Raw genomic sequence first — 26,195 nt, 5'->3', positions numbered from 1 at the left:
TGGTTTGGATCACTGGACTTTATTTGCATGAAGATAAATTGCGTATTTGTCTGTACAATTTCTCCTTAAATACTTGGCAATGCTTAAAAAAATGAAAAACAAAAACAATCAGGGAGAAAAAATCCTAAACCAGAAAGGAACAGTGCAGGCTACAATATCCAAACAGTACAATGCTTGTGAATAAATAACCCCCTGGGGTGGCTGTAGGGACTGCAGGGGGCTGCTGAACTCAGAAGCCATCGGGTCCTTGCTACCCCTTCCTGAGACAGCAGGAACAGCGTCCAGGTGGGACTGGGTGGGCACAGATGCCCCTCCCTGCCCTCTCCCAGTTCCTAGTTGCCTGTCTCGGCTGTGGTGGTGCTGGTGGCGTTTTTGTTGGTTTTGCAGCAGAAGTACTGGTTCCAGATCTGCAGGAAGGCTGTCCGGAACTTCTTGATGCGGAAGGCGTAGACAATGGGGTTCATGGCCGAGTTGCCATGGGTGAGGAAGATGGCGATGTAGGTGAGGATGTGCGGGGTCTGGCAGGACGGGCAGAACAGGGTGATGCAGTTGAGGACGTGCAGAGGCAGCCAGCTGAGCGCAAACAGGAAAAGAACCAGCGCCAAGGACTTGGCGATCTTCAGCTCCTTGCCATAGTACTTCTGGGGGTCGTTGGAGCTGGAACACACCTTCTTGTTGAGCTGCTTGCGGATTAGGTTGAAGACCTCCAGGTAGATGAGCAGCATCAGCAGCAGGGGCGGCAGGACCCAGACGAAGAAGTTGAAGTACACCATGTACTCCATGCTGATGACTGTCTCAAACTGGCACGTGATGACAAACTCCGTGTGGCTGCTGTTCAGCTCCTGAGTCCTTCGCATCTTGTTGAGGTTGTTCCACCCAAACATGGGAGTAAGTCCCACCAGAAAAGAGACTATCCAACAGCAGGCGATGGCCACGGCTGCCCGCCGTGGTGTCACCACGCTCTTGTACCTGTGGGAGAGACAACAGCCACAGGAAGGAGTTAGACATGGGCAGGATGCTCTGCTTGGGGGTTGTGTAGCTCCAGGTGGAGTGGTAGTGGTGGGGTGGCAGTGCCCGTGCTGAGGTAGGAGGATGCTCCTCCTTCCCTCCCCTGGAAGTGGCTAACAGCCTGTTCTGAAAATTGTGTTCACAGATTGGTTTCCCTGCCTGTGTCCTGGGATGGCAGAGACCCCAGGCACAGTCCATGAGCTCCGGGGGATGATGTCAAGCCAGGGAATGCATTAGCACCTGGAATGGGCCTGAGTGTCCAACCCTCATGATTTGGAGGGATTTCATATGCTCATATGCCCAGCTCCCGTCCAAGCACCTGCACCCAGAGCAGGAGGTCGCCCTCTCCTCCTGCCGCGCACCAACCCCACCAGCTCACTGTCCCAGACAACTGCCCTGTGCCTGGGGAGGAAATGGCCAGCAAAAGCATCCCCTGGGATGTGCTGGGTGGAGGAAGGATCTGCAGGTGCTAATGGACCCCTGGGGAAGCTTTGGGCACAGCCTGTTCCTCTCCTAATGCGCTTGGATTGACAAAACACTCTTTCTTGATGGGCTGATGCCAGGGGCAGGAGGAGGAGGAGAGCTGTGTTCTGGCTAGGCTCTGCTCCCTCCCTGATGCCCCTGGGGAGCCACCAGGGCTGGGCTCATCTCTCCAGAGCTCTGCAAGCGGGAAGTGCAGTCTGCTGGATTGATTTTTCCCCTGGCTCTCCAGAAAGCTTTTCTTTGGAGGCTGAGAAGATTCTTAGCCCAAGAGTTATTGCTTTCCACCAAAGGGGATTGAATAAAGAATGTTTTCCTGACTGTTTGCTGGGTCTCTCAGTGCTGCTGGTGTTAACCCAACCATGGGGACCATGTGGAGGTGGCTGGCAAACCTGGTTTCCCAATCCTGCTGCTCAGAGCTCTCCACTGCAGGTCTGCAGCCTTTACCTGTGATGGAAATTGATCATTTTGGGCCTTTTTTATACAGCCAAGGACCCAAACCCACTCTCCCTTCTCAAGACCCCTCTCATGGGCAAGGCATCAAGGTGGGTGCTTGGAGTGGCACAGGCTGGAGGAGAGGACTTCAGTCCCTGTGAGTCCAGAGGGTCCAGAGCCATTGGTCCCCTTCAGCTTTCCTGAAGGAACCTCCTGTGCCCTGGGAAAAGCTTCACAACATCCTGGTGGCAGCCAGGTCCCATGGGAAAGAGGTGACAGTATGGGCAGCTGTTTCCGCTGAGAGCCAAGGCTGGCTTTGGAGGGTGATTTATTCCTTGTGGGGAGGAGAGAGGGCAGGAGACCCTGAGAAAGGCTCAGGGCAGGGACAGCTGGGGCACAGGGAGGGCAAGGGGTGGTGGGAAAGAACCAGCACTGGGGGTCAAGTGAAGGGAATGGCAAGGAGGGTCCAAGGGAGCAGGGGGTGGCGGAGGGATGCCAGAGACTCCCTCTGGGAGTGGGGCTGTGTGCTGACCCCTGCACCCCATGTCTGGTTGCAGGTCCTTGGCGGGGGGCTGATGTGCCCTCCAGCTCTGACACCCCACTGCCACCTCGCCAGGCTTGAACAGCTTGGGGAGTGACACCAGAAACAGCAGCAACACCCCCTGCCCCAGCTCCTTCCCTCTTTGCAACCCCTGCAAGCTGTGCCCCATTTCTCACTCCTGGGGGTTTCTGGGGTCTTCTACTGGACATGCTCCCACTCGGGGTGCTCCCTGACCTGCAGAGCTGTGTGGCAGCCATTGCCCAAGAGACAAAGCTGCTGAGCAGCAGCGGTGTCACCACGGCCCCCAAATATGGTCCCAGGGCTGGCAGCCACCACCCAGACACGGGGTCCATCTTTCCTCACTGCACACCCCTCTCTTCCCATGGTCCATATCCATCCCTCCTCCCTGCATGTCCATCTCTCTGCCATGGTGCATATCCATCTTCACCCTGTGCTGCAGTGACTGCTCTGACACTGCCTGGGAGCAGGACCTGCCTCTCCCAGCTCCTGCCTTCCCTTTGCCCCACAAGGTTTGAGGGTGCACCTGCAGAAGCAGCTAGGGGAAGCCGGGACATCCTCCTCCAGCCTGTGTGTGACATGGTCACAGAAAAGTGGGTGAACCAAAAACCCATAGAAAACAGCCATATTTTCTTCTTCAAGCAACAAGCCAAGGGCAGAGGCAGCTGCAGGAAATGTGCTTCCAGGGACCTGTGTCCACTGTCTCCATCAGCCCCACATGGAGAATGACAAAAGCTGTAAAATTGTCCCAGGTTCCTCCCTCCAGCTCACCAGGCCCATCCATCCACTGGAGCTCTCATGGAGCTCTCATGGGGCTCAGCTGGTCCAAAGTCCAACTTCAATTCCTTTTACACTCTATTTTCCTTGGAGGTGTCCAAGGAATGCCTGAGTGCTCTGGGCTGGATGATGAGGTGGGGATAGGTTACAGGTTGGAATTGATGGTCTCAGAGGCCTTTTCCAACCTAATTGATTCTGTGATTCTGTAAAGGGTGGAAATGCAAGATCCTACCTAATTCTCAACCCCTGCCACATGGTGAGAGGACAGTTAGCAGAGGGACAGGGACTGACCTTGCTGTTCCGAGCATTATTCTTGGTTGTGCCATAAAGAAAATATTTTCTCATTTGTCTCATTTTGCATTAATATGATAGGGCTGGAGTTTGGGATGGTATGGGAGGCAGAAGCACTAGAAAATGCTGATAATGGCTCATAGTTAATAAATAATCTTATTATTCTCATCAGCACCAGAGCGATTACCAGCATCATTGCAATTTTATTACTGCTGTTATTTTTATTAACAGCTGTGACTAAAACATCCATGGTAATCATTACCCCCATCCTCATCCACTTTGGGTTTGTTTCCTTTTCCCCTGGGGGTTTGAGCCTGACTATAATTGGTAGATGTTCCCCTTGCTCTCCCTGAGTGGTGGTTTTTGCATCATCCCATCCCCACAGGGATGGGCATTGACCCAAACCCTCTTGGATGCAAAGTCGAGGAGAAAGGACCCATGACCATCCAGACTCATCATGAGAAGGGATGGGCAGGAACTGTGGTGTGGAACAAAATTGCCTTTGAGGGTTTGGAAGATAATGCCAAGAGGCAAAAAGGCAATTATTGATAGAGCTGTTTGCTCCCCAGGGGAAGGGAATAGGTGATGGGTGGACGCAGAGGCCAACAAATTGTCCCCAGGGGCTGCACAGAGCTGGCAGGGAGACAGGGAGCAGCTCTCCAGGGCAGGATGCTGTCTCCAGGAGAGGCTGAGGATGGAGCAGACACTGAGACTCTTTTTCTCATGAAGATCATAGGATCCTAGAATGGTTTGATAGGGAAGGGATTTAAATCCCATCTCCTTCCCACCCCTGCCATGGGCCAGGACACCTTCCATTATCCCAGGTTGCTCCAAGCCCCAATGTCCAGCCTGGCCTTGGACACTTCCAGCCATGGAGCAGCCACAGCTTCTCTCTGCACCCTGTGTCAGGGCCTCACCACCCTCGGAGGGAACAATTCCTTCCCAATATCCCATCTAACCCCGCCTTCCAGCAGTGGGAAGCCATTCCCCCCTTGTCCTGTCCCTCCAGACCTTTGTAATAGCCCCCTGGCCATCATTCTGAAGACACCATCCACCCTCCTTTCCCTTTGGTCTTCATTCCCAGACTAAATTCAACTTCTTCTGCCACATCTTGATGTGTCCAGACCTCTGCAACCCTCTCTGCTGCAGCCCAGGGAGCCCAGCTCAGCCCAGGCTCTGCTCTGGAGGTGCCCAGCCCTGGGTAGGCAAAGGCCCTGTGACCATTTCAGATATTAGGGCATGTCTGAAAGCACCTGGAGAACAGAGCATTCACCTGGAGAACAGAGCATTCTTTGCTTTCATGGATTTCACCTTTGCCTTGGGGTCTTTCCCCAAGAGAGAGATGAGGGCTCATTTCCAACATCCCAACCCAGAGATAAATCCAAACCCAACACTCACCAAACATCTCTTGTTTTGTTTGAAAAAGATTCAAAGGCTCTAGGCCTGGTTTGAATAAAATGTGAAGGTTTTTAGCAGTTCTGTGATTAGTTTTCCTGTCCACAAAACACTTGCTGTTGTCCAGCCAGTGCCAAGATGTGGCTTTGCTGGTCTTTGCTCTGGAGAGTTTATTGCAGTGCAATTCCTGGGAAATTAATTCACTAATGAAGACAGACCATTACTAATGAAAAGAATCTGGAGCCAATGTGGCAGGGAGAAAGGAGGCCAAGCTGACATGAAGCTCATCTGCACGATGAACACAGCAAGAAAAAGCAGCCAGACCATGTCCTGATCTAATTGAAGGTCTCTAGACAAAAGTGCTTTGATCTCAGAAGATTTGGATTCCTGCTCCTTTCTCCTGGCTGTATCTTCCCTTCAGATCTTTCAGTGTCCTGGAGGCTGCTGGGTGGGAAAACTCAGATTGTTGGTGTTCAAAGCTTTGCTTTTGCATTTTTGGAGCACTGCTCTGGAATGAGAGCCTGAGAAATGCAAAGTGGTGTCTGGGTTCTGCAAGGGTGAGGTCAGCCACAGCTCAGGGCTGGGACAAGGGGGTCCCTGGGTACTCACACAAAGTGGGAAGTGGTGCAGAAAGAACTCTGATCGTAGAGCCCTTGTCACTATGATCTTGGAAGGGAAAGGTTGGTTCCTTCCTCATGGAACCACAGAATGGTAGCAAATGTGGGTTTGTGGCCACAGGTGGGTGTCTCACCATGTTAGTGGTGGCCTTGGGAGGGATAGAGGTCAACCGATATCAGTCAAAGCTGGTATTTGGATGGATATTACAGCTTGCTCCTACAAATGCTTGGAATGGAGAGACTGGTCCTGTCAGCACTGCCTTAGGATACATGGGGGACTGTCCTGATCCCCAAATCCCAGACTGATTGTTTGTTAAAACCCAGGTGGCAAGTAAAGGCATAGAAAATGGTCTGGTCTTTCAGACAAGCCAGAAGGACATGCAGCAAGGACATTGGTGTTTGTTGGTGCTGGAGCCCCTGTCTTGTACCAAAGTAGCCCAGCAGTCTCCATAAGCACAACATTTCCAGCCTGACACCTTCATCCAACCACAGAGCCCCTTCCCACTTCCTGGAGAAGGTGTCCCTGCTCCAAACGGACCTGGAGCACCCTGTGTGTTTCCCTTCCCAGCACCTCTGGCTGGTTGGTCTGCAAGAGATTTGAGCTGTGGGAGAAATCTGAGAAGTGCCAGCAGCTCCCTGGGACAAGAGGGAGTGGGAAACACGGTGGGAGGGCACAGCCAGGGGGTCAGGACATGGAATCCTGGCCTCAGTCTCTGCCCTGGGGACCTGATTTAAAAGGAGATGAGGAGGAAAAGAGGAAAATCTCTCCCTGGTGCCTCACCCATGTCTGTGTGCTTGGGCTGAGGGACAGTTGGATGAGGACAATGATCACTTTCCTACAGGTGTCACTTTTGGAGGTTCCCAGGGCAGGAGAGGCAGCAATGGCAACAGGAACCTTTTACCAACCACTAACATGGGTGGGGCTGCATCCCAAACCTGTACCTGGAACCTCTCTGGCAACCACTGAGCCCAGGTCAGGGCTGCCCTGCTCCCATTTCCACCAGCTGTCCCAGTCTGGGGCTGGCATTGGGACAGCCCAGGGGGCCTGGTGCTCCCGGGGCCATGTGCTGCAAGGAGAGGAGGGCACAGGAGGTCCAAAGGTGAGAAGGAGTCCAGGGATGGATGTTCCCCACAGTTGCTGGGTCCTCCCACCCACACCTCTGTCCCTGTGTGCTCTGAGCTGTGATTCCAGAGGTTGTGGCTGTCACTGGAGCACTCTTGGCTGTTACTTGGCCCTGCAGGGCACCCAAGCCCAGCTAGGACTCCCCCACTGAGAGACAGGGAAGGATTTTCTCACTGTATGGTGTCTTTTCTGCTTGGCCCAGCTCTGGGAGCAGCTGACACCATCCTAAACTGGCAGCTCAGCCCACACGTGGTGACCTGGAGCTGCAGCCACTCCTGCCTCCCCAGAGACCACCTGGGCATGAGAAGTGTCTTTGAGGATCTCTGCTCCCAAAACACTTTGGGTTTCCTCCACTGCAGCAGGAGGAGATGGTTCCACACCAGGAGGCTTCTTGATGCAAACCTCCCCCAGAGCCACCAGGAGAAAGGCAGGGGAAAGGGTGGATGTGTGCATCCCACTGCTGACCATCCTGGTCCATCCGTGTTCAGGGTTTGGTTTTACCATCCCTAAAAGGTGATTCAGTGTAGGAATCATTCTGCAATGAGTGCCTGCAAAGCACAAAGAACTCCAGCCAGGCAAAGCGTCTGGCAAGACCTCTGGATGTTTGCAATCACTTCTAATAGCCAGTAATTCTCTAATGGATGTGGGTGAGGGTCATTATGAGGCTGAGGAGAACAAATTCATGCTGCAAAATTGATTGGTCCCCACACACGGAAACATGGAGCCCCCAGGACTTTGGTGAGGGCTTCATTCAGTGGTGGAAGAAGCTGGAACTTGTCACAGTTCCAGCAAATGGCAAGAGAACAACACAAAAAGGGGATTTCGTGCTTTGAACTTGTCAGAGAATGTTGTGGAGAGACCTGGAACATGTCCTGGGCTCCAAACAGGGATTGGGGAAATGGTGCTGCCTTGGTGTCAGTTCAATCTTGATGTGGGCTCAGCCTGCCCTGACACAGCTCTCAGGACCTTGGAGGAATCCTGGAATCCTTGAGGACTGTAGAGGGATGTGAGCACATCCAAAAGCAGCCCCAGGGACACAAACATCCCCACAAGAAGCTGAGGAGATAAGGTAGAAAACAGCTTTATGTGCTGAAATGGTTGGAAGTGGGAATGAGGCCTCCATGGGGCGGCCTGGCCATGCCAGGTTATCTTCAGCCCAGACTGGCAGTACCAAAATGAGGGCCCATCGGGGATGCCCACCCAGATGGTGGTTAGGGGTGTGGGAAAAGGTGACCCCCCAGCTCCAGCCTGTATCAACACAGAGCCACGTCCCCCCAACTCTGCCACTCCCCCGATGCCACCAGTCTCAGTAGGACCAAACCTCAAAGCACAGCACACGCCAGAGATCAGCCCAGCCTGAGCTTGGCACCTCCTGTGTGGGCATCACCCAGAGCCCCAGGAGGTTTCCCTGCTCCCCCATATCCCCACACACCCCACAGTGCCCATCTGGTTCTGAGCTAAACCTGCCCTATTTCAGGTTCCAGTGACAGGATCACGTCTTTTCCTGCAGAGCCAAGGAGATTTATCCTATCACACCTCTGGTCCCTGGGAACAGCCACAACATCCCAGCAGGCTGGCTGGGCTCCCCACAGCCCCTCCAGGACTGCTCCCAGCCCTGCTGGAGCTGGATCCAGCCTCCCCTGGGTGTCTGTGCTGCTGCACTGCCCCAGCTCTGGCAATGAGTCACAGCCTTGGGAACAAAGCTCAGGCTTCCAGGAACTGCAGAGCTGCTCTCAGATCCCCTGCCCAGCTGTGCTCAGCTCAGAGGTGTGGGGTGAGCAACCACAGCGTTCCACCCAGAGCAGAGCAGCACCCACAGCTCCCCTGGGGTATCCCTGTGGCTCCCACTGTGACCAGGGGCTGCAGGGGAAGGGGGAGCACAGGAGGGCTGGGGATCTCTGGGAGGGAGGATGGAAAGCACAGAGAGCTCACACTGAAGCATCCTTCCTTCAGGTTCTGCCCTGGTGTGGAGGAGATGCGGCTGCTGTCCAAGGAAGGTGAAGGAGGGCTGGTCATCCCCTCTGCTCAGAGAGGGTTTTCCTACATCCTCCAGAGCACCCCTCACCCCAGCAGCCAATATCAATCCTTTCTGCTCAGAAAACTAATATTGTTTCCAAACTGAGCTTGGTTTTCAGCCTGAGGCTGCAGCCTGATGTGGACTCTGTCACCGCACAAGCAGATTCTCAGCAAGGACCACTCACCCCATGCTCAGCCCCTCATCCCAAATGTGTTTGTGGAGGTTAAGCAGGGAGCTGGGATGCCCAGGCCATCCAATGCCCGAGGGAAATGACAATTTCATTTGTGTCTGTGAGTGAGCACCACCCTCCAACCCCAGGCAGACCCTTCATGCCCAAAACAGGAGCTGTGAGACCCCTGGTGCCATGGGCAGCACCAAGTCCTTCCAAGGGTGCTGAGGAGTGGCCCTGCTCTGGATGTATCACCCTCCTGCTGCCATGTGACAGTGTGAGGGTGCACCCAATGGCCTTGGTCAGTGGGGCACGAGTCCCACTGAGCCAGAGTTTTGCACCCAGGCAGCTCTGGGGCTCCCTCCCAGCTCTACCATGTGTGGCCAGGGCCCTCCAGGACCCCTGAATTTTCTGAACCTCTGGCTTCTTCCTCCAGGACCCTGAGGGAGGGAGGGAGGGAGGGAGGGAGGGAGGGAGGGAGGGAGGGAGGGAGGGAGGGAAGGGAGGGAAGTGATTTAACACTCTTGGCAATGGCTGCAAAATCATGAAACGACCTGCAGAATCTCAGAACTGGTGATGTTCTCTGAAAAAATGTGATGTTCTTGTCTTTTGGCTGCTGCTTTCAGGCAACAAGATTTCGAGCAAAGCAAAGTGTGAGAAATGGTGCTTTAAAAAAAAAAAAGAAGAAGAAGCAGAAGCTGAGATTCTTTTATAGACCCAGGAATTTAGGAATGAGGACACACAGAGAAGGACAGCTTGGTCCCCAAGAGATGGGGTGAGGTTGTGAAAGCTGCAGGACAATCTGATGAGCACCACAGGCTTGTCTCTGGTGCTGCCCCTGTGCAATATATTTCCTGGACATTTTTAGTGTCTAAACAGTTTTGTTGTCAAAAATAGGGATTTGTTGTGTGAGCATTGCCTTGGAGGGTGGCTCCCACACAACTGCATCATCACAGGGATGAGCCCCCATGTGCTGTGGGAGCAACCCCACCTCCAGCAGAAGACAATTTCAGGTGCAGCCACTCATCCCCATGTGATCTCTCTCTGGCCAGGCTGGACAGGGCTTGGAGCATCCTGGTCTGGGGAAGGTGTCCCTGCCCATGGCAGGGGATGGAGCAGGATGAGCTTTTGGGCCCCTTCCCATCTAAACCATTCCATGATTCTATGACAGTGCTGGAGCTGTTTCTCACCCAGGGCTGTGGTAGGATATCAACTTGGCCAGGAGTCTCAGGTCATCTTCCCTTGCTGTGCTGGGCCACCTCCCTGTGCATTTGGCCACCTCCAGGGGTGCCACACAACAGCCCTGCCCCTGCCACAGCAACCAGTGAGGAACTGATTGTCCAGACCCAACTCAGCAGAGTCTCTGTGTGATTGGATAAGTGAGGGTGAGGCATTCCCTGAGTACAAAGGAGAAGGGATAAAAGGCAGTTTTTGCCAATCTTCAGTGCAAATCCAGGGCTTGGCTGGATAAAAGCAGTGGGTTTTTAATTATTGCTTGTATTGCACTTGATTTTTCTATGCATTGCATATTTTGATTCTTTATGCAAAAGAAACTCTTTGAAACGAGGCCTCTGAAAGTCAGCCCTCAAAATTTAGAAGGGAGGGGGAAGAGGGGAGGACGAAGAAAGAAAGTAGCTCTAAAACCCGCTTTAAATGCCAAATGCAACAAATGTGGCTCTGGGAAATGGAAATGGGACAGCAGATATAAAGTACCTGATATGACTGGGCTCCCAAGGGCTCTGTGGCTCAGAGTCCATCCCACAAAACACTGAGCTGCTGAGGGAAAAGGCTGTGCTGGGAGGGAGGTGCCAGCTGGGGAAGTGCCCAGTGCCAGCCCCTTCTCTGCTTGTCACCACCACTGCCACACAAAGGGAGCTGGGTCTCCAGGGGAGGGCTCCAGCCAGGGGGGGCTGGAAAGCATCAAAAGCCATTAAAAGATAGGAGCAGATCAGGGATCCCAAGGAGAAGGGAAATGAGGGGGGTCTTGAGAGCTGCTGTTGTGGTTGTATTTGCATTCAACAGGACATTGAGATCTGCTTCCCAGATAAATGGGAGGCAGGAAACTGGAGATAGAATCTCGATTAAGAAAGGCACCAAGAAAGCCTCAGAGCAAGGCTTAGGTGGGTCTTTATCTCTCCAGTGCAGAAGGACTCATCAGAAAAAAAGATATATCCTAAATTACAGTTGGAACAAGAGATTGGTATTGGCTGCCTTTTAATTTCTTGAGTTTTACACTTCCCTTGCTAACCTGACTCCTGATTTTGCAGTCAACAACTAAACTCCTGATTTCCTTAGGCTGCAACTTGTTACTGGATCAGGATCCTCATAGCAGAATTTGTCACTGCAAAGGGAACATTTCCTTTCTTGCACTTAGCCCAGTTCAAAGATTAGGACATTCAAGACTGAAAAATTGGCTGGAGGTTCCCAAAGCGAGGGAGGTTGTTTTCTCCACCCAATGCCTGGAGGAGAATTAGCAGTGCTGATGAGATCTACTGTTTCTAAACCTCAGAGGACACAGTAACCCAAAACAACCAGTCCAGCACCTTCTGTCCAATGCATATTTCCCCTGATTAAAAGATCAATTTCAAATGCAAAAGCAGCTGGATTCATTTAAGGTTTTTTAAATGAGTTGGTTATATGTAGTTCAGCTGGGGGAAATAATTTTGGAGGTACCAATTTGGGCTACAGTCGGCTTCCAACTTCTGTCCAAACACAACTCCCCACAAAGTTTAAGTAAAACCTGTGTAATTACCCCCTCCACACACCATAAAGATGGAAGAAGTAACAAGCAGAGGACATGAGTGTAAAGCCATTGAGTTGTTTATCCTGGAATGAGTCTGAACAGTGAATCCATATCTCAGTCAGTCAAATGAAATACCAATTTGGAAGTGAAGACTCCAGTTAACACCACAATTAAATGTTCCCTCACCTCTGAGAAAACAGGAAAACAAATAAAAAGTGCAAATGCAAAGCAAACCTGAAGTTTATTTGCACTCTGTTTTCTCATTTAGATTAAAAGATTATTTATTCACTTGGAAGAAAACTGAGGGGCCTTGTTCCCTGGGGGGAAGCAGCTCAGTATTTCCATCAGGACGGTGGAGAGATCTGAGACCCAAGATCAGGTATTGCAGTGAAATGTCTCAGCTGGGCCTAAATTACAGCCTCTGCATGTTCCTAATTACTCTGGTCTTAATTCCAGCAAGGAACAATGGGCAGACACAGCCAGAGGCTGCCAAGGCAGCCTGGCTGGCTCATGGAGGTGAGGGACACATGGACCAGGCAGGATGGAGGTCATGGATATGCCCCAAGGGCTGGAGTCCTCTGCTCTGGAGCCAGGCTGGGAGGGCTGGGGGTGCTCACCTGGAGAGGAAAAAGCTCTGGGGAGAATTTAGAGCCCCTTCCAGTGCCTAAAGAGACCCTAAGACAACCGAAGAGGGACTTGGGACAAGGGATGGAGGGACAGGACAAAGCAGAATGGCTTCTCACTGCCAGAGGACAGGGCTAGATAGAATACTGGGAAAGAATTATTCCCTGGGAGGGTGGGGATCCCCTGGCACAGGTTGCCCAGAGAAGCTGTGGCTGCCCCATGCCTCTAAGTGTCCAAGACAGAGGTTGGATGGGACTTGGAGCAACCTGGGATAGTGGAAGGTGTCATGGCACAGAGTGGGACTGGGTGAGCTTTGAGGTCCCTTCCCACCCAAACCTGCCTGGGGGTTCTGGCACTTTAGGAAATGCATTTCCCTCTCCCTGAGCCTCAGCAGAGCCAGGGCTGCCTGTGGGTGGGGAGCAGGGCTGGAATGTGGAGGATCCCCACAAGACCCCCTCATTTATGGGTCACACAGAGGGTGGAACAATCTTTAAGGACCCTTACAATCCAAACCATTCTAGGATTCCATCATCCCCTGGAGAAAAGGGGTGTCACTGACTGCTCCATCCTCAACCCAAGAAAATTTGACTGCAGCATCTCCTGGATTCTGGGATTCCAGGTTTTCTGCTATTGGAGCACTTTCAGCTCCTTAGAGCAGACAAACCTCACTGAGCTCATAAAGAACCTGTGTCCCAGCAGTGCTGAATGTGGGGAATGAGCTCCCTAAGATTAGACCCATCTGAGCTGCACCCATGCTGGCTCTGCTCAGGCTTTGCCAAGTCCATCTGGACCCAGGATGAGCCCTTGCCTCTCCCAGTCGGGAGCACTCAGTGGAGAATGGAGCCTTCACACTGAGAGAAATGAGTGTTTCATTTGTGTATTCCATGGGTAAAGGCACTGAGTGTTGTTACCAGAGCAGAAAAAAAAAGAGGAATAATTTAATCTGTAGGACTGTGCTAATTCTGGCATGTCTGAGAAAGCATTTCTCAGCATCAGCCCCTCGCTGCTGTCAGAGAGAGCATCACTCTCTCTGTGAACAGATGGGGAGACTGAGTCGCAGAGGGGAGCTGTGATCTGCCAAGATGGACCAATCTGAATGAGAAAACATCCCTGGTGCCAGGAGCTGGCACTTCCCTTCTTTGAAGGAGGCCAAAGAAAATCATCCCCATCTCTGGCTGCAGAGAGAGAAATGGCCTGGAGAAGGTGGATATACTGTCATGGCAGCAACGTCCCAGCCTTCTGTGCCTTCCTTAGAGGAATGATGGAGAGGTGATATTGCCACCCCAGGCAGGGGGTGGGACAGGGGGATGTCACTTCTGTGTCCCCACAGTCCTGCTGGGCTTGGCTGGTACCTGGGATCTGTGTGCAAGAGGACCAGGGATAGCACAGAGGGAGGCTGGCGAGGGACACACAGGAAAGAGGCTGGGGAAGAAATCTCTTGTCCTCCTCCAGCTCTTTTTTGTGATCAGAGGCTTTGGTACCTGACAAAAACCCAACCAAACTGCCCAAGACTGGGACAGCTGCTGGTCAGAGTTGCCTGCTCAGTTCTGTGGGGCAAAGCCCAAGCAAGGAAGGGATGAGGGAACAATGGGAAATGCACTGAGAGGGAGGGTGAGGGTGCACAGGGGAGGTGTTGGGTCCCACAGGGCAGAGAAGGGCAAACTCAGATGCTCCAAATCTTTCCAGTGTCTGATCCTGCTCTGCTCCTCCCTACATCACCAAATGCAGCCCTTCCTCCTCTATTTGTCCCCATTGCCCACCAGCCCTCAGCCCAAAGGAGTCTGTGAGGAGAAGGATCTCAGTCTTTCAGGGTTACTTCATCCTCTCTCACTGGTGGCATCACCAGTGCTGTCTCCCCTTCCCCCTGCCCTGCCCATCCAGCCACCCTTGGGAACAGCATCTCCATGCAGGGCCAGAGGTGCAGTGGGACTGCCTGTGTGCTCAGCTCATTGCTATGCTGCAAGCCAGCCTGCTGCCACTGTGGGCTTTTTGTGGCTGCCTGAGAGAGCATCAATTGTTCTTTCTTGCCACTGGGCATCCCATGCAGGAGCCAGCCCCAGCAGCTGGATGGCTGCACTTCCAGAGCAGCAACTCCCTGCTAGAGCCCAGGCAGCCTCTGGGACAGCACCTTTCCTATTCCACGGCCTTGACAGTTCAGGTCACCTTGGGTGAGAGGTGTCCCAAAAGGACCAGCCCCTTGGGACACTCCTCCAGCAGGGGCTCTGCTGCTGTGTCCATCCCTGCTGCTTTGGGAGGATTCCTGTGAAAAATCATCCATTTGTCTCCAGGACAATCTAATGCTGTTCCTGTCAGCTCAGCTGTGCTGGCTGTCATTTCCCCATGCTGAGACACTACTGCTGTCCCCAAGGGGATGAGCCTCTCAAGCTGTCCCCATCCCTCCCAGAAATCTCTTGCTCCTGTGGTCCCCTCCATGCTCCATGTCCTGCTGTCTGCAGAGACCACAACCCTCCCCAAGCTGTGTCTGGGTTCTCCTCACACCCCTATGGGCAAGATCCTTCAGGGCTTTTCCCTGTCCTTCCAGACAGAGATTTTCTTCCAGCCCATCAGTTCCTGTCCAGTCTGAAATGACTCTGGTGTGTGTCACAATGAAACTCACCTCTCAGGTTCTTTCACTGTGGTACCTCCCACATATTTTCCTCTTTTTTTCCATCCTTCTTTGTGTTGCTATGACCTTTCTCTCCCCCCTGCCTCCACCCCAGGACACAGACCTGCCAGTGCAGCACTGTGACCCTTGGATGAGCCATTCCCTGCTGTCAGGCTGATTTCAAGCACAGTCATTGGGATGCAGGAGCTCCATTGTGCCCATCCCTGATCCTCTGTCCAGCCCTGCCTGTTCTGCCTTGGACACCCATGGGCCTGCACGTCCCAGGCCACCCAGAAAGGTCCCCTCAGAGCAGATCCCCACGGCCAGCGGTGGCTGGTGTTGGGTACAAGCTGCTCTGAGGTGTGCCAGACAGGAGATTTCATTGGGTCTGGCCTCACAAGGCTTCCTCCAGATCCGAGTTTGGAAGTGGAGGCTGGTGGGCTTTGTCCCAGATGTCTCATGGCCAAAATCCCCTTCCTGGTCAACAGAGCCAATCTGGCCCTTTTACAACACAGTTAAGCTTATTCTGACACCACAAATGGACTAAAAAACCCTGGTGTGATTGACCTAGGGGTGTAGAAGGAGCTGAAGGTGCTTTGGCTGTTGGTGGCCACATGGGAGATGTCCAACAAGAGCAAGACAGAGGCCACATGCCTGTGCCAAGGGCTGGGCAAGGGCACAGAGACCAGCCCAGAGCTCAGAGCTGCTCAGTGGGGAAGGCTCCAGGTCAAGAGGAGCATCTGAGCCCCTCTGCACTCCCAGCCTGCATCCCAGAGTGATGTCTGAGCTTCTCTACAACCCCTGTGAGTCATTTATTCCTGCCCTGTCACCGGCTCTGGCGAAGGTGAAACCAGAGATGAGACTGGCCTGGTGAATGTCAGGTGATAATGGCCCCTCCTCTGGATGGAGTCACATTCCTACATCCCGGGGGTGGGGGAAGACCCGGGACCCCATCAAAGGGCTCCTGACTCCCTGAGCCAGCTCAGCCCAGAGCCCGGTGAGCTGGGCCTGACTCAGCCCCACACCCAGCCTGCAGGCCCAGGGCAGCTGAATCAGCAGCTTTGGCTTTGGCAGAGCCTCCTTGCCGGGGTGTGTGCCTTGTCTCTGTGCCAGCAGCTGCACAGGCCCTCAGACACGCAGCCCCGAGGGACATCACTGTCACCTCCACCAGCCCAGTGCCCTGGGACACAGCCCAGCCACTCCAGGAAAGGGAAATGCCAGATGTCACCCATCTCCTGGAAGTGTGACAGCGTGTCTGGGTGTTCCCAGGCAGTTCTGGGGCCCTGCCACTCATCCACAGGCCTGTGCCCCGGACACAGGAGCGTCTCAGCTCCAGTGAGGGCCCTGCTGCCTGTCCCACCTTGCCTGAGTGGTCCTGGCTGTGGATGCTCCTCACTTTCTGCTCGTGGACCCTCCCTGCTGCCACAGGATGAGGGAACACAGTCTGGCTGTGTCCCACCAGCTTGGTAGAGTAGATCCTCTTGGATTGGTGGTACCACACCTGAACCATGGCCATGGAGGTACCAGAGCCTTGCTGGGTTCCATCCACACATCCCCACCTGGTCTGGTGTCTGCTCCCTGTAGGACGAGTTCATGGGGAGCCACAGAATCCCAGAAACCCAGAGTGGTTTGGGTGGGAAGAGACCTTAAATCTCATCCAGCCCCATGCCTGCCATGGCAGGGGTACCTTCCACTGGCCCAGGTTGCTCCAAGCCCTGTCCAACCTGGCCTTGGACACTTCCAGGGATGGGGCAGCCACAGCTGCTCTGGGCACCCTGTGCCAGGGCCTCACCACCCTGACAGGGAAGAATTCCTTCCCAGTATTGAACCGAAATTTCTGGTTTTTCAGTTTGAACCCATTGCTCCTTGTCCTGTCCTACGGTTGAGCCAACCTGGCCCATTGAAGACACATTCAATCTGCTTTAATACCACATAAGGCTACAAACCCATGCTGTGGTGCCCCCTGGGCTGTGAAAAAGAAACAATTTAATTTCATGGGGTTACTCCTGCAGGGACCAGCAGGGCTGGGACTGGATCCCGGCTCAAGAGCCCTGGGCACAGTCATGGCAGCACTCCAGTGCAGGAACAGAGAGGCCATGTTGTCCCAGAAATCTCAGCTTCCACACCTTCCCTGTTCCAGCCTCCATCCCTCACCTGTGAGATCACCCTGAGCCAGCCATGGTGCAGCTCAGTGCCTCAGTTTCCCCATCTGCAGATGTGCCCTTGCCAGGAACACGCCCTCAGATTTACTGGCGAGACATTGCTAAGGGTCAATTCCTTACCCTGAAAATCAACAGAAATAGGTAAAAAGCCCAATAAAAACATTCCCAGAGCAGGGGTTTGGGGTGCAGCACCAGGAAGGAGTAGGTTTTCATTCATGGCCCTGCAGCACAGCCCTGGCAGATGTGAGCTCTGTGAAGGGACAGATGTGACACTGCTATTGGGGTCAGAGCGATTACCCGGCACAGGGACCACACCTCGCCCTCCTGGGAGACACAAGGACCAGGAGGGGACAGGGTCCTGCTGCTCAGGGAGCTCACACAGCATCTCTTGAGGCCATTCACTTCCTTTGCCCTTTTGATTCAGAGAATTTGTGAATAACTCTGAATATCAGGCTCTGAGCATCCCCTCACAGGATTCAGGGCTCTCCTCCCCTTCCCTCTGCTCTACTGGCCATGGAGCATCCCACACTCAGCCCCTCACTGCATCCCCAGCTGACATCCCCAAGCCCCAGGATTTTTCCTGCCATTCCAGGAGCTGGGAATGCTGTAGACAGCCCCACTTGTCTCCCTGCAGACTCACGACAGTGTCTGGAGCTTTTGGGAGTGACCTGATTTTGCGTCTGCCAGCCAAGATCTCGTGGCACTGCTGCAGCAGCTGTGTGAGCTCCCAGTGAGCCTAATCCAGGCATCCCCTCACTGAGGGAAGAGCCCTCATGGCTTTGATCCCTGACTTAGCCTGTTCATGGCTGAAAATTATTCTGTGGATCAGAGAGAAGGGCTGAAAACCAGCTCACCTGGGTATTTACAGGTCTTTACCAGGATCTCAAACCAACATAACCTGCTGGTAAATCCCTGCCCATCTCAAGGGCTCTGGGATTTTGGTGATACTGGAATTGATCTCCTGGTGCTGCCCTGGCACAGCTCGTCCCTGCAGCCAGATCTGGCTGGAGCAGAGCTCGGTGGGAAATGCTGGCTCTGATGTAGCACCCACATGCTGAGCTGGTGCAGTGTGCTGGAAACTGTGGCTTGGAAACAGCCTCGAGTCTGCAGAAACCTCCCTGGACTGTAATTCCTGCATTTTAATCTCCATCCTTGGTTCAGAGCTGCCTGTTCCATGGAATGAAGGTCTCTACAGATCACTCTCACTTGCTAAAAATATACCTGGAGGAGGGCAGCAAGGAAAGAAACAAAAGAGGCTGCAAAGACCTACAGTCCCCAAAATTCCTCCAGGTTAGGGAAAATGGAAGTATTCTCCTTGGAAATGAAATGTGCTTTCTCGGGGGCTGGGCCTGTATGGATGGATGGCATCTTTTCATTGACTAGTGGAGGGTGAAAGAAAATAGATGAGCTCCAGGGTGAGAGCTCTGAGTCACCTGGATGCTTTTGAAATTCCTCTGAATGTAAAACAGGCCTTGGAAGGGCTGTGGTTTGGCTTGTTCACTGGCCTGGCTGGACAGGAAGGTTTCCTGGCACTAAGTGTTGAGAGTGTTGGAAAGATGTCCCATGGGCCCTTTGATGTTTTGGGAGCTGGGAATTTGCATCCCAGTGTTCTCCTCCTCACCCATCCCATGGCAGCAGGTGCCCATCACTCCCCTCCATGAACCCTTGGTGATGGAATGGTTTGGATGGAAGAGACCTTAAAGCCCATCTTGTTCCACTCATGGGCAGGGACACCTTTGACTATCCTAGGTTGCTCCAAGCCCCATCCAGCTTGACCTTGGACACTTCCAGGGGTGGTGCAGCCACCCCACAGCTTCTCTGGGCACCCTGCATTGGGGAAAAGCCCCTCAGATGTGTCCTGCTCCAGCACTCAGCTGGCTGAGGGCAAAAAGACTTCCCAGGCTTACCATGACCTAGTCCTAGCTGGCCCCATGCCTGTGGCCCTTGGCAGGACTGGAGAGAAGGAGAAAGAGCACTACAATCCCAGGAAGAGCCTGAGCTCGGGCAAGAGCCTGGAAACAGCGAGTCCAGGGGGAAGCTTCCCCCTCCATGTCCATCCAGGAGCTCACAGGTCCCCTGCACATCTCCCTCACTTCCTGCCTTGCAGGCACTGCACTCCAGGGCTGAGGGATGTTCCTGCCATCTGAGCTGTTTTATCTCATTCCAGACAGGCACTCTTGAACCACCAGACAATGCCAGTTCTGTCCACAGAGCCACCTCCTGACACTGATTTTACCCTGAGCTCTTCCCCTGCTGTGCTCCAGCCTCCTGGCCCCCATTTCCTAGGGAGTTCCAACCATTCTGACCTAACTTCCATGGCTCTGCAGCCTCACAGGGGCGCATTCCAAACCTTCAGCAGCACCAAAGGCAGCTCTCCCTGGTGGGATGTTCCTTGGGATGCTGCAGGCTGGGAAGGGCAGGGCTAGGAGGAGACCCCAATGCTGAGGCCCAGGCACAGAGGGAGGAGGTCCTGGCTGTGGACAGAGAGACTCCAACACGAGGGCTCCTGCAAATATCAGATTCCTGCAGGTTTTTCCTTCCTGAGACATTTCAAAGCGTTTGGGGTGAGGGCACAAGGTGAGGACCCTCAGGGACGTTTCAAGATAGGCTTGGGTTGCATCCACACATTCAGAATCCCCAGCCAATGGGTGGTTTGGCACATCCCAAGGACAGCAGCTCCTTTTGCTATGGCCCTGTCCAAAAGGCCCAAAACACAGAGCAGAGACAGGGCCCCCAGGGCAGCAGAGGCTGGCGCTGAAGGAGCTGCATCCCCCCAAAACATTCCTGCAGCCCCGTCTCCTCCAGCATCCTGCCTGCCCCGGGATGCCGAGGGGCCGGTTCCTGCCAGACACCCCCAGCTGGTGCTTCCCCTCCCTTTGAACTCCTTTCATTCTCCCCAAGCACGGCTGTGAGAGGGAAGTTTGGGCTGGGCTCAGGGACCCCGCTGTGCCCGGACGGGGGGATCACAGGCTGGGGGTCCTGCCTGGCTGCCGGGCAGGGAGGAAGGATGTGAGAGGGGAGGGGGAGTTTTCCACCAGCAAATCTATTTTAGGTGGTTTCCAGCTGTTCCTGTGGGGGCTGGGAAGTGGGGGACCCTCTGCTCTAGCCTGCTCAGCCCAACTGATGCTCCTGCATCCTTCCAAAGTCAAGGCAAGGCCCCTGAGGGGGGAGGAAGCATCCCTCAGGGCCCAGCAGCCAGGAGGGATCATCCCCAGGGGCAAATGGAGAGGGTTTGGTGGGATATCCCAGTCCCTTGACCACGCTGGGTGAAGAAGGAAGACCAGGACGTGCCAACTCAAATCCAAGCAAGACCCATCTCCATCTGATAAAATCTGCTTTGCAGGGGTGGCCCACATCCCTCTGTGCTTCTGTGTCCATGGGAAGTGGCCACTGGAGCAATGCAGCTTTGGATGCTGCTTTGACATCTCCCACTGCTATGTAGAGACACCCCAAATGTCTCAAGGCACCATTTCTTCCAGGAGATATCCACCCCTGGGAACACCAAGTTCCCAAACTCGCAGTCCAAGGACTGGGGTGTCCACGGGGAGCCTGGAGCTGGAACCAGCTGCCATGCACCATGTTCCCCACTCCCTGCCATTCTTCCCTGTGAGGAAGGCACAGGTTGCCCAGAGCAGCTGTGGCTGCCCCATCCCTGAAAGAGCCCAAGGCCAGGCTGGAAGGGGCTTGGAGCACCCTGGGGTAGTAGAAGGTGTCCCAGCCCCTGGCAGGGTAAGGTCCTTTCACAAACAAACCTCCCAGGGATGCTGTGGCTCTGTGAAATGCATTCCCTCTCCCTGAGCCTCGGCAGCACCAGGGCTGCCTGTGGATGAGGGGCAGGGCTGGAATGTTTGGGATGCCCCCGAGACCCCCTCAGCCTCGTGCAGGTCACACTGGTGAGGATCCAGCCTGTGCCAGGCTTGTCTGAGGAGTCCTGTTGGCACAGGAATGGGCTGCAGCGAGCACACTGTCCATGCCTGGGCTGGAGGGGCTGCCGTAGGGATAAGCCTGAGGCAGATACTCCCCACCCCTGCCTGCAAATCTCTGCTCAGGTCTGGCTGCCATCATTGCCTGCAGCCCTCCAGGGATGCTTGGAGCTCTCCCAGAGCTCTCCCAGCACAGTGGCCTCACGTGTTTCCCCAGGGCCCTGAGTCCTCCAGGTGCTCGGGGCTCTCACTTTGCCATTGCTGGGTTCAGTGTCACAGTCAGGAATGACACCACAAGAGCCATGAGCACTGCAAAAATGCCATCCCTGTCATCCTTAGCATCCTCCAACAGACTGGGAGAAACTTGAGGTATTTCAGACTCAGAAAATATTCCTTAGTGGTGTTTCCTGTCCTGCGTGCTATCTACAGGGCACTACATCTCCTAAAATCTCCACATGTGCCAACTGCCAGGAATTCATGAAGCTGTAGGATCTTTTTAAGGTTGGGAAAGATCTCTGAGACACTTGAGTGCATCTATTAAGTTGATGAGGTTACAAAGCTTTTCAATATTAAAATAGGCTCTGAAAAGACAAAGGAAAATCTCTTGCTGCTGAGTGCTTGGGCACACAATGGGATCACAAAATTCAGGGTAGAAATTTCATAAGAAAAACCCACCCAAACTGTGTACAGCATAATATTAATATTAATATTGCTCCCAGGAAAGCTTTTGGGATCAGGGCAGGAATCTCCCCTGAAAGGCCCATCTGATGCTCAGAGGCAGACAAGGAGTTAAAAATGGACTGGTTTGTTAGGAAAATGCCTGACAGGCTGTGCTGCTCCTGTGGAGCCGCAGAACTCCCACAGCAGAGCCTTCCCCACAGGCAGGGGATGTGCGAAGCCCAAAAAAGCTCCAAGAGCAGTGACAGGGTGGGAATCACTCTGGCGCCACCGGCGGGCTGGGAGACAGTGACTGGGAAAATCACACCTAGGGAGGAAGTCAGGAACAGTCTGTGAAAATCATGTGTGGCAGGGAGGGGGTGGGCTGGGATTGTGGATTTATCCTGGGCCCCCTCCTCTGTCTTACACTCCTCCTCTCCACCTCTGCTGGTGGTGGCTGCAGCAAAAGCCCAAAGGAGCACGTCTCTGGCCTGACCCCGTGCATCTGGGAGCACTGAGCACTCCAGAGCAGTCAGGTGATCCCCAACACCTGGGGTGCCTCCTGTCCCTGTCTCCCTGCCCCAGGAAGGGTCCTACACCTGCTGGGGTCTGGGCAGCACCAACACAAGGGGTGCCTTTCTGGGGTGTTTGTGCTGATGGAGGGTCTGGGACCCCTCCAGCCAACTGCCTCAACTGCTGAGGGGTAATGGGGGGGACACGAGTGCTCAGCTGGCCTGGGCTGTTTTCCAGCAATGCTCCCACATCCGGAGCCTTGCAGGGCAGATGAGGCTGGCAAAGGCATCCCCACAGAGTGAGGGGGACTCACACTGAGGGGCTGAGCCTGGCTCTGCTCGGGGACACCGAGCTCGGGTGTCCTGTCCCCTTCTAGGCCTACTCACAGCCACCGTGGCACCCCAGAAATGCTTCCCCAAACCAGCATGGCCCCACCATGGGAAGGGAGTGGGGCATAAAGGGTTAACTATCTCCTCCTGGAGTGTCAGAGTTCGAACAAAGTGCTCAAATAAAGTGTCTCCCTCCTTTACACCACGAGGCACTTGCTCTGGGCTTGGAATGGCAACAGATACAGAAGGGGCAAAAGGGGGAAAGGAGTAATTTGTGGGGCACTCCATAGCTGGGATCTCTCCTGGGTGAGGCTGCCCCATGAAGCGTGCCAGGCTGTCACCTCTGGTTCTTCAAACTGTCAAAGCTGTGTCCCACAGCAAGCCACCCCCGTGCTCCCCATGGCAAGGGAAGAGCTGGGGTGAAAGGCAAAGCTGTCACCTGCTTTCCTCCCGGAGCACCCGGCTGGGGCTGTCCCATGTGTGGGGTCACACTTTGTCCTGGCCATGGGCATCCCATGGCTGTTCCTCACTGCCAGCTAGCTGCCACAGTGTGATCTCTGCCTGCACACCCAGCACCCCCTGAGCCCCCAAAAGAAGCTGCTGGAGGCTACAGGACACCCCCCCCACACACACACCCCCCTACCCAGCCTGCCCCAGTTTCTGCTGCAGCCAGATGTGTCTGGGATGGCAGCGTGGAGTCCTTTCTCCCAGTGTTTCTACAAGAATTTGGGGTTTCCTCAGTCCCTTTTAACCTCCACAGCAGACGTGGTTCCGACGCCTTTTCCTACCTGACAGGGATCTTCACCCGCAGGTACCGATCCACGGCGATGGCCAGAAGCGCCAGGATGGAGCTCTCCGTGAGGATGAGGACGGGACAGGCCACCATGAGGCAGGTGTAAAACTCCGTCTGGGGTCCGATGTTGATGATGATGGCCAGGGGGATGACCAGAGCCCCCACGGCCACGTCTGCCACTGCCAGCGAGACGATGAAGCAGAAGGTGGCATCCCGCAGCGCCTGGTTCATCTTCACAGCCCAGATGACCAGGATATTGCCCGGCACGGACACCAAAGCGATGAGCACTTCGATGGAGATGTAGGCAGCCTGGAAGGCTGAGATGGGGTGTGCCATGATGCTCCGGTCCGCCCCGCTCCCGTGGGGGTCCTCGGTCACCTGCAAACGCACAGGGAGACGGTGAGAGAGTGGCATCGCTGCCAGAGCTGCGAGCGGGATGGAGCCTGTGCGAGGGGGTGGGAAAAACTCCTCTCCTGTCTGTGCCGTCCCCCGGGACTCCGGGCCCCCCCGCCCCCGCCCCGAGCTCATCCTGCACCCACCCCGCGCCCACCTCCATCCCGCACCCATCTCCGTCCCGCACCCACCTCCATCCCGCACCCATCTCGATCACTCGCCCTTCTCCGTCCCGCACTCTTCTCCGTCCCGCACATCCCGCACCCATCTCCATCCCGCAGCGCGACCGCTCCCGGCGGTGAAGAGGGAGCGGGAGCCGCCGGTCAGTCCCGGGAGAGCGGCAGAGCCCCGCGCCCCTGGGGCCGCCCCGGGGGCCGCTGTCGGAGCCTTTCGGGGCTCCCTCTGTCTCTGATCCCTGGATCCCCTCCCTGCTCTGCGCTGCTTCCTGTAGCCACCCGAGTCCCGAGTCCCGGCAGCCGACCCCTCTCACCTTGTCCTGCAAATCCAGGGCTTGTTTTGGGGTGCTCTCACCCACAGAGAGCCAGCGCTGTCCCCCCGCAGGGCAAGGCGGGGCTCATGCCGGGGGCGGCCGGGGGGACCCTGCGGCCGCCGGGGACCGGGGCTGGCCGCGGCCGCCGGGGCTGCGCTCGGTCCCCGGTGCCCGACACCGCTCGGCTCCCGCAGGCGCTGCCCCCTCCCCGCCGGAGCCGAAGCATCACATGGTGCCGCCTTCCAGCCTTTAAAGAGCGACTGACCCGATTCGGGGCTCGCCGCGGCACCGGGAAGGACCGGGGGGGGGGGGGGTGCGCGGGGGCCGGGCGGAGGCGGCGGGACCGGGCGGAGCGGGGAGAGGCGGCAGCGGGGGGAGCAGCCGAGCCAGTCCCAGCCCCAACGCTGCCGCCACCAGTCGGGCTCCGGATTTAACGCTAAAACCGGTTTTTGAGGTCGGGTGTGAGCAGAGGATCGGGACGGGGAGGGGAGGCAGAGCCTGAGCTGGGGTGGGCGAGGACCCGGCCCGGCCCGGGCACGGGCAGCGCTGTTCGGGACTGTGCCCCGGGACGGCGTCGGGACCCCAAGTCAGACCCGAACGGCCTCAAGGAGCTCTGGTGCTCACCTGGGCTGTGGCTGGCACTGCCTTACCCAAAATCACTGCTGGGGTGGGCGGGGGTGAAACCCCGAGAGCGCTCTTCATCCTCCGAACTGCACCGCCGGGCTGCGGAGGGGCTGCGTCCCCGGGGCAGAGGAAGGCTCTGTCCACACACGGCGTCTGGAGAAATGGGGGCCCCGAACTGCTGCTGGAATATGGTCACCCCCCAATTCCCCTCTCCGGGCCAGGCAGAACAGACAAAACGGGTCTGGGGGCTCAATCTCACTGATGGATTGAACCCCCCAATCCCTCCAGGGACCTCCGGATGTGCACCAGGCACCTGCAAAGCTCATCTTACATAAATCACTTCCCAGGAGTGCGGCTGGTTTATCCAAATGCTGCAAGGAACAGGACCTCAGACGTGGGACAAGGGGACTCTCCCGACCCCCATCTGCACCTCTCCCAGTCCTTTCTCCCTCCTCTAGTGAGACTCGGGCTGGAGTTGTCCCCTGCTCTGCTCTGCCTCGTGACAGATGTCCCAACCCTTGGATCTGCCCCTTGTGGCTACCCCTCATCCCTCTTTTCATCAGAGCCTGCCCACCCCACAGCAGGATGGGATCAGCTGTGGGACCATCCCAATCCAGGGCTGATTTTCCATCAGCTGCTGTCCCATGGGGTGCCTGCTCTCCTCCTTGGGCAAGTGGCCAGCAAAGAGCTGGGGGTCCCAGGGCTGTCTGGGGACTGTGGCATTGTGCCACCTCTGGGCACTGGGCTGTGCCAGCAGCAGGGCGAGGTGAGCTCAGATTGGTCTGAATGATCTGTTTGCTGTGCAGAGAGAAAAATAAACCGAGGCTCGTGGGCTCCTGTAAACACAGCACTATTTATGGAGTGTTGGCATCCTGCAGCATCTCCTCATACCTCCTCCACTGCAGGGGAAAGTGATGCCCCCTATGGCTGAGCATAAATCCAGAGGTAGGGGGTGACATGGGGGTGCTCAGGATGGGCTACTGAGAGTGAAAAGGGCATTCCCAGAGAGCCCAAAACCCCTCGCCCACCACCTTCCCAGGAGGAGCGTCCTTGCAATCAACCTCTGGCTGGGAGCAGGGCAGGAAAGCCAGCAGGTTCCTCACGGGAGTGCAATGCGGAAGCAAACACAGGCAGGGCCCGGCCTAATTGTATGCAAATCGCCCAAACAGAGATTAAAACCACTCCTTTTCCTTTGTGGATTTGCAGTTTGTTCTCCCTCCCTGGATTCGTTCCCCTGAATGCTCAATTTTAGCAGCACCCCTAAAACCCCCCATGTTATGCCAAGAATGATCTGCTGGCTGTGAACCTGCCACAGGGGGTCTGAGCTCTCTCACCAGCCCAGGGCATGGGCAAAGGCTGCAGGGATGGGATGACCAAATGGATACAGAGCCCATTCCTGACAGAGAGGGATCATCAGCTCATTCTCCTGACACCGAGCTGGGGATGTGTCTGAAGAATGTCAGGGATC

At 55.2% G+C, this 26,195-nt stretch overlaps 1 protein-coding gene across 1 annotated transcript; it reads right to left on the bottom strand.

Annotated features, from left to right (window-relative positions):
* Positions 1 to 24,287, bottom strand: ADORA1 (adenosine A1 receptor). Its single transcript, XM_066565259.1, has 3 exons — positions 24,104 to 24,287; positions 23,216 to 23,598; positions 1 to 969 (listed from the first exon to the last, which is right to left on the bottom strand). Exons 2-3 carry the CDS (start codon positions 23,554 to 23,556, stop codon positions 333 to 335), a joined length of 978 nt encoding a protein of 325 aa, XP_066421356.1. The 5' UTR covers positions 23,557 to 23,598; positions 24,104 to 24,287; the 3' UTR covers positions 1 to 332.
* Between the last annotated feature and the right edge of the window lie 1,908 nt (positions 24,288 to 26,195).

This window comes from Molothrus aeneus, chromosome 24 (assembly GCF_037042795.1).
Source record: "Molothrus aeneus isolate 106 chromosome 24, BPBGC_Maene_1.0, whole genome shotgun sequence".
Classification (NCBI taxonomy): domain Eukaryota; kingdom Metazoa; phylum Chordata; class Aves; order Passeriformes; family Icteridae; genus Molothrus; species Molothrus aeneus.
This window is presented reverse-complemented; position numbering and strand designations above follow the sequence as displayed.

Coding starts and splice junctions, on each gene's coding strand:
- ADORA1 (XM_066565259.1), bottom strand. CDS start 23,556: ATGGCACACCCCATCTCAGCCTTCCAGGCTGCCTACATCTCCATCGAA. Junction 970..23,215: donor CGGGTGAAGATCCCTGTCAG/GTAGGAAAAGGC, acceptor TCTCTCCCACAG/GTACAAGAGCGTGGTGACAC.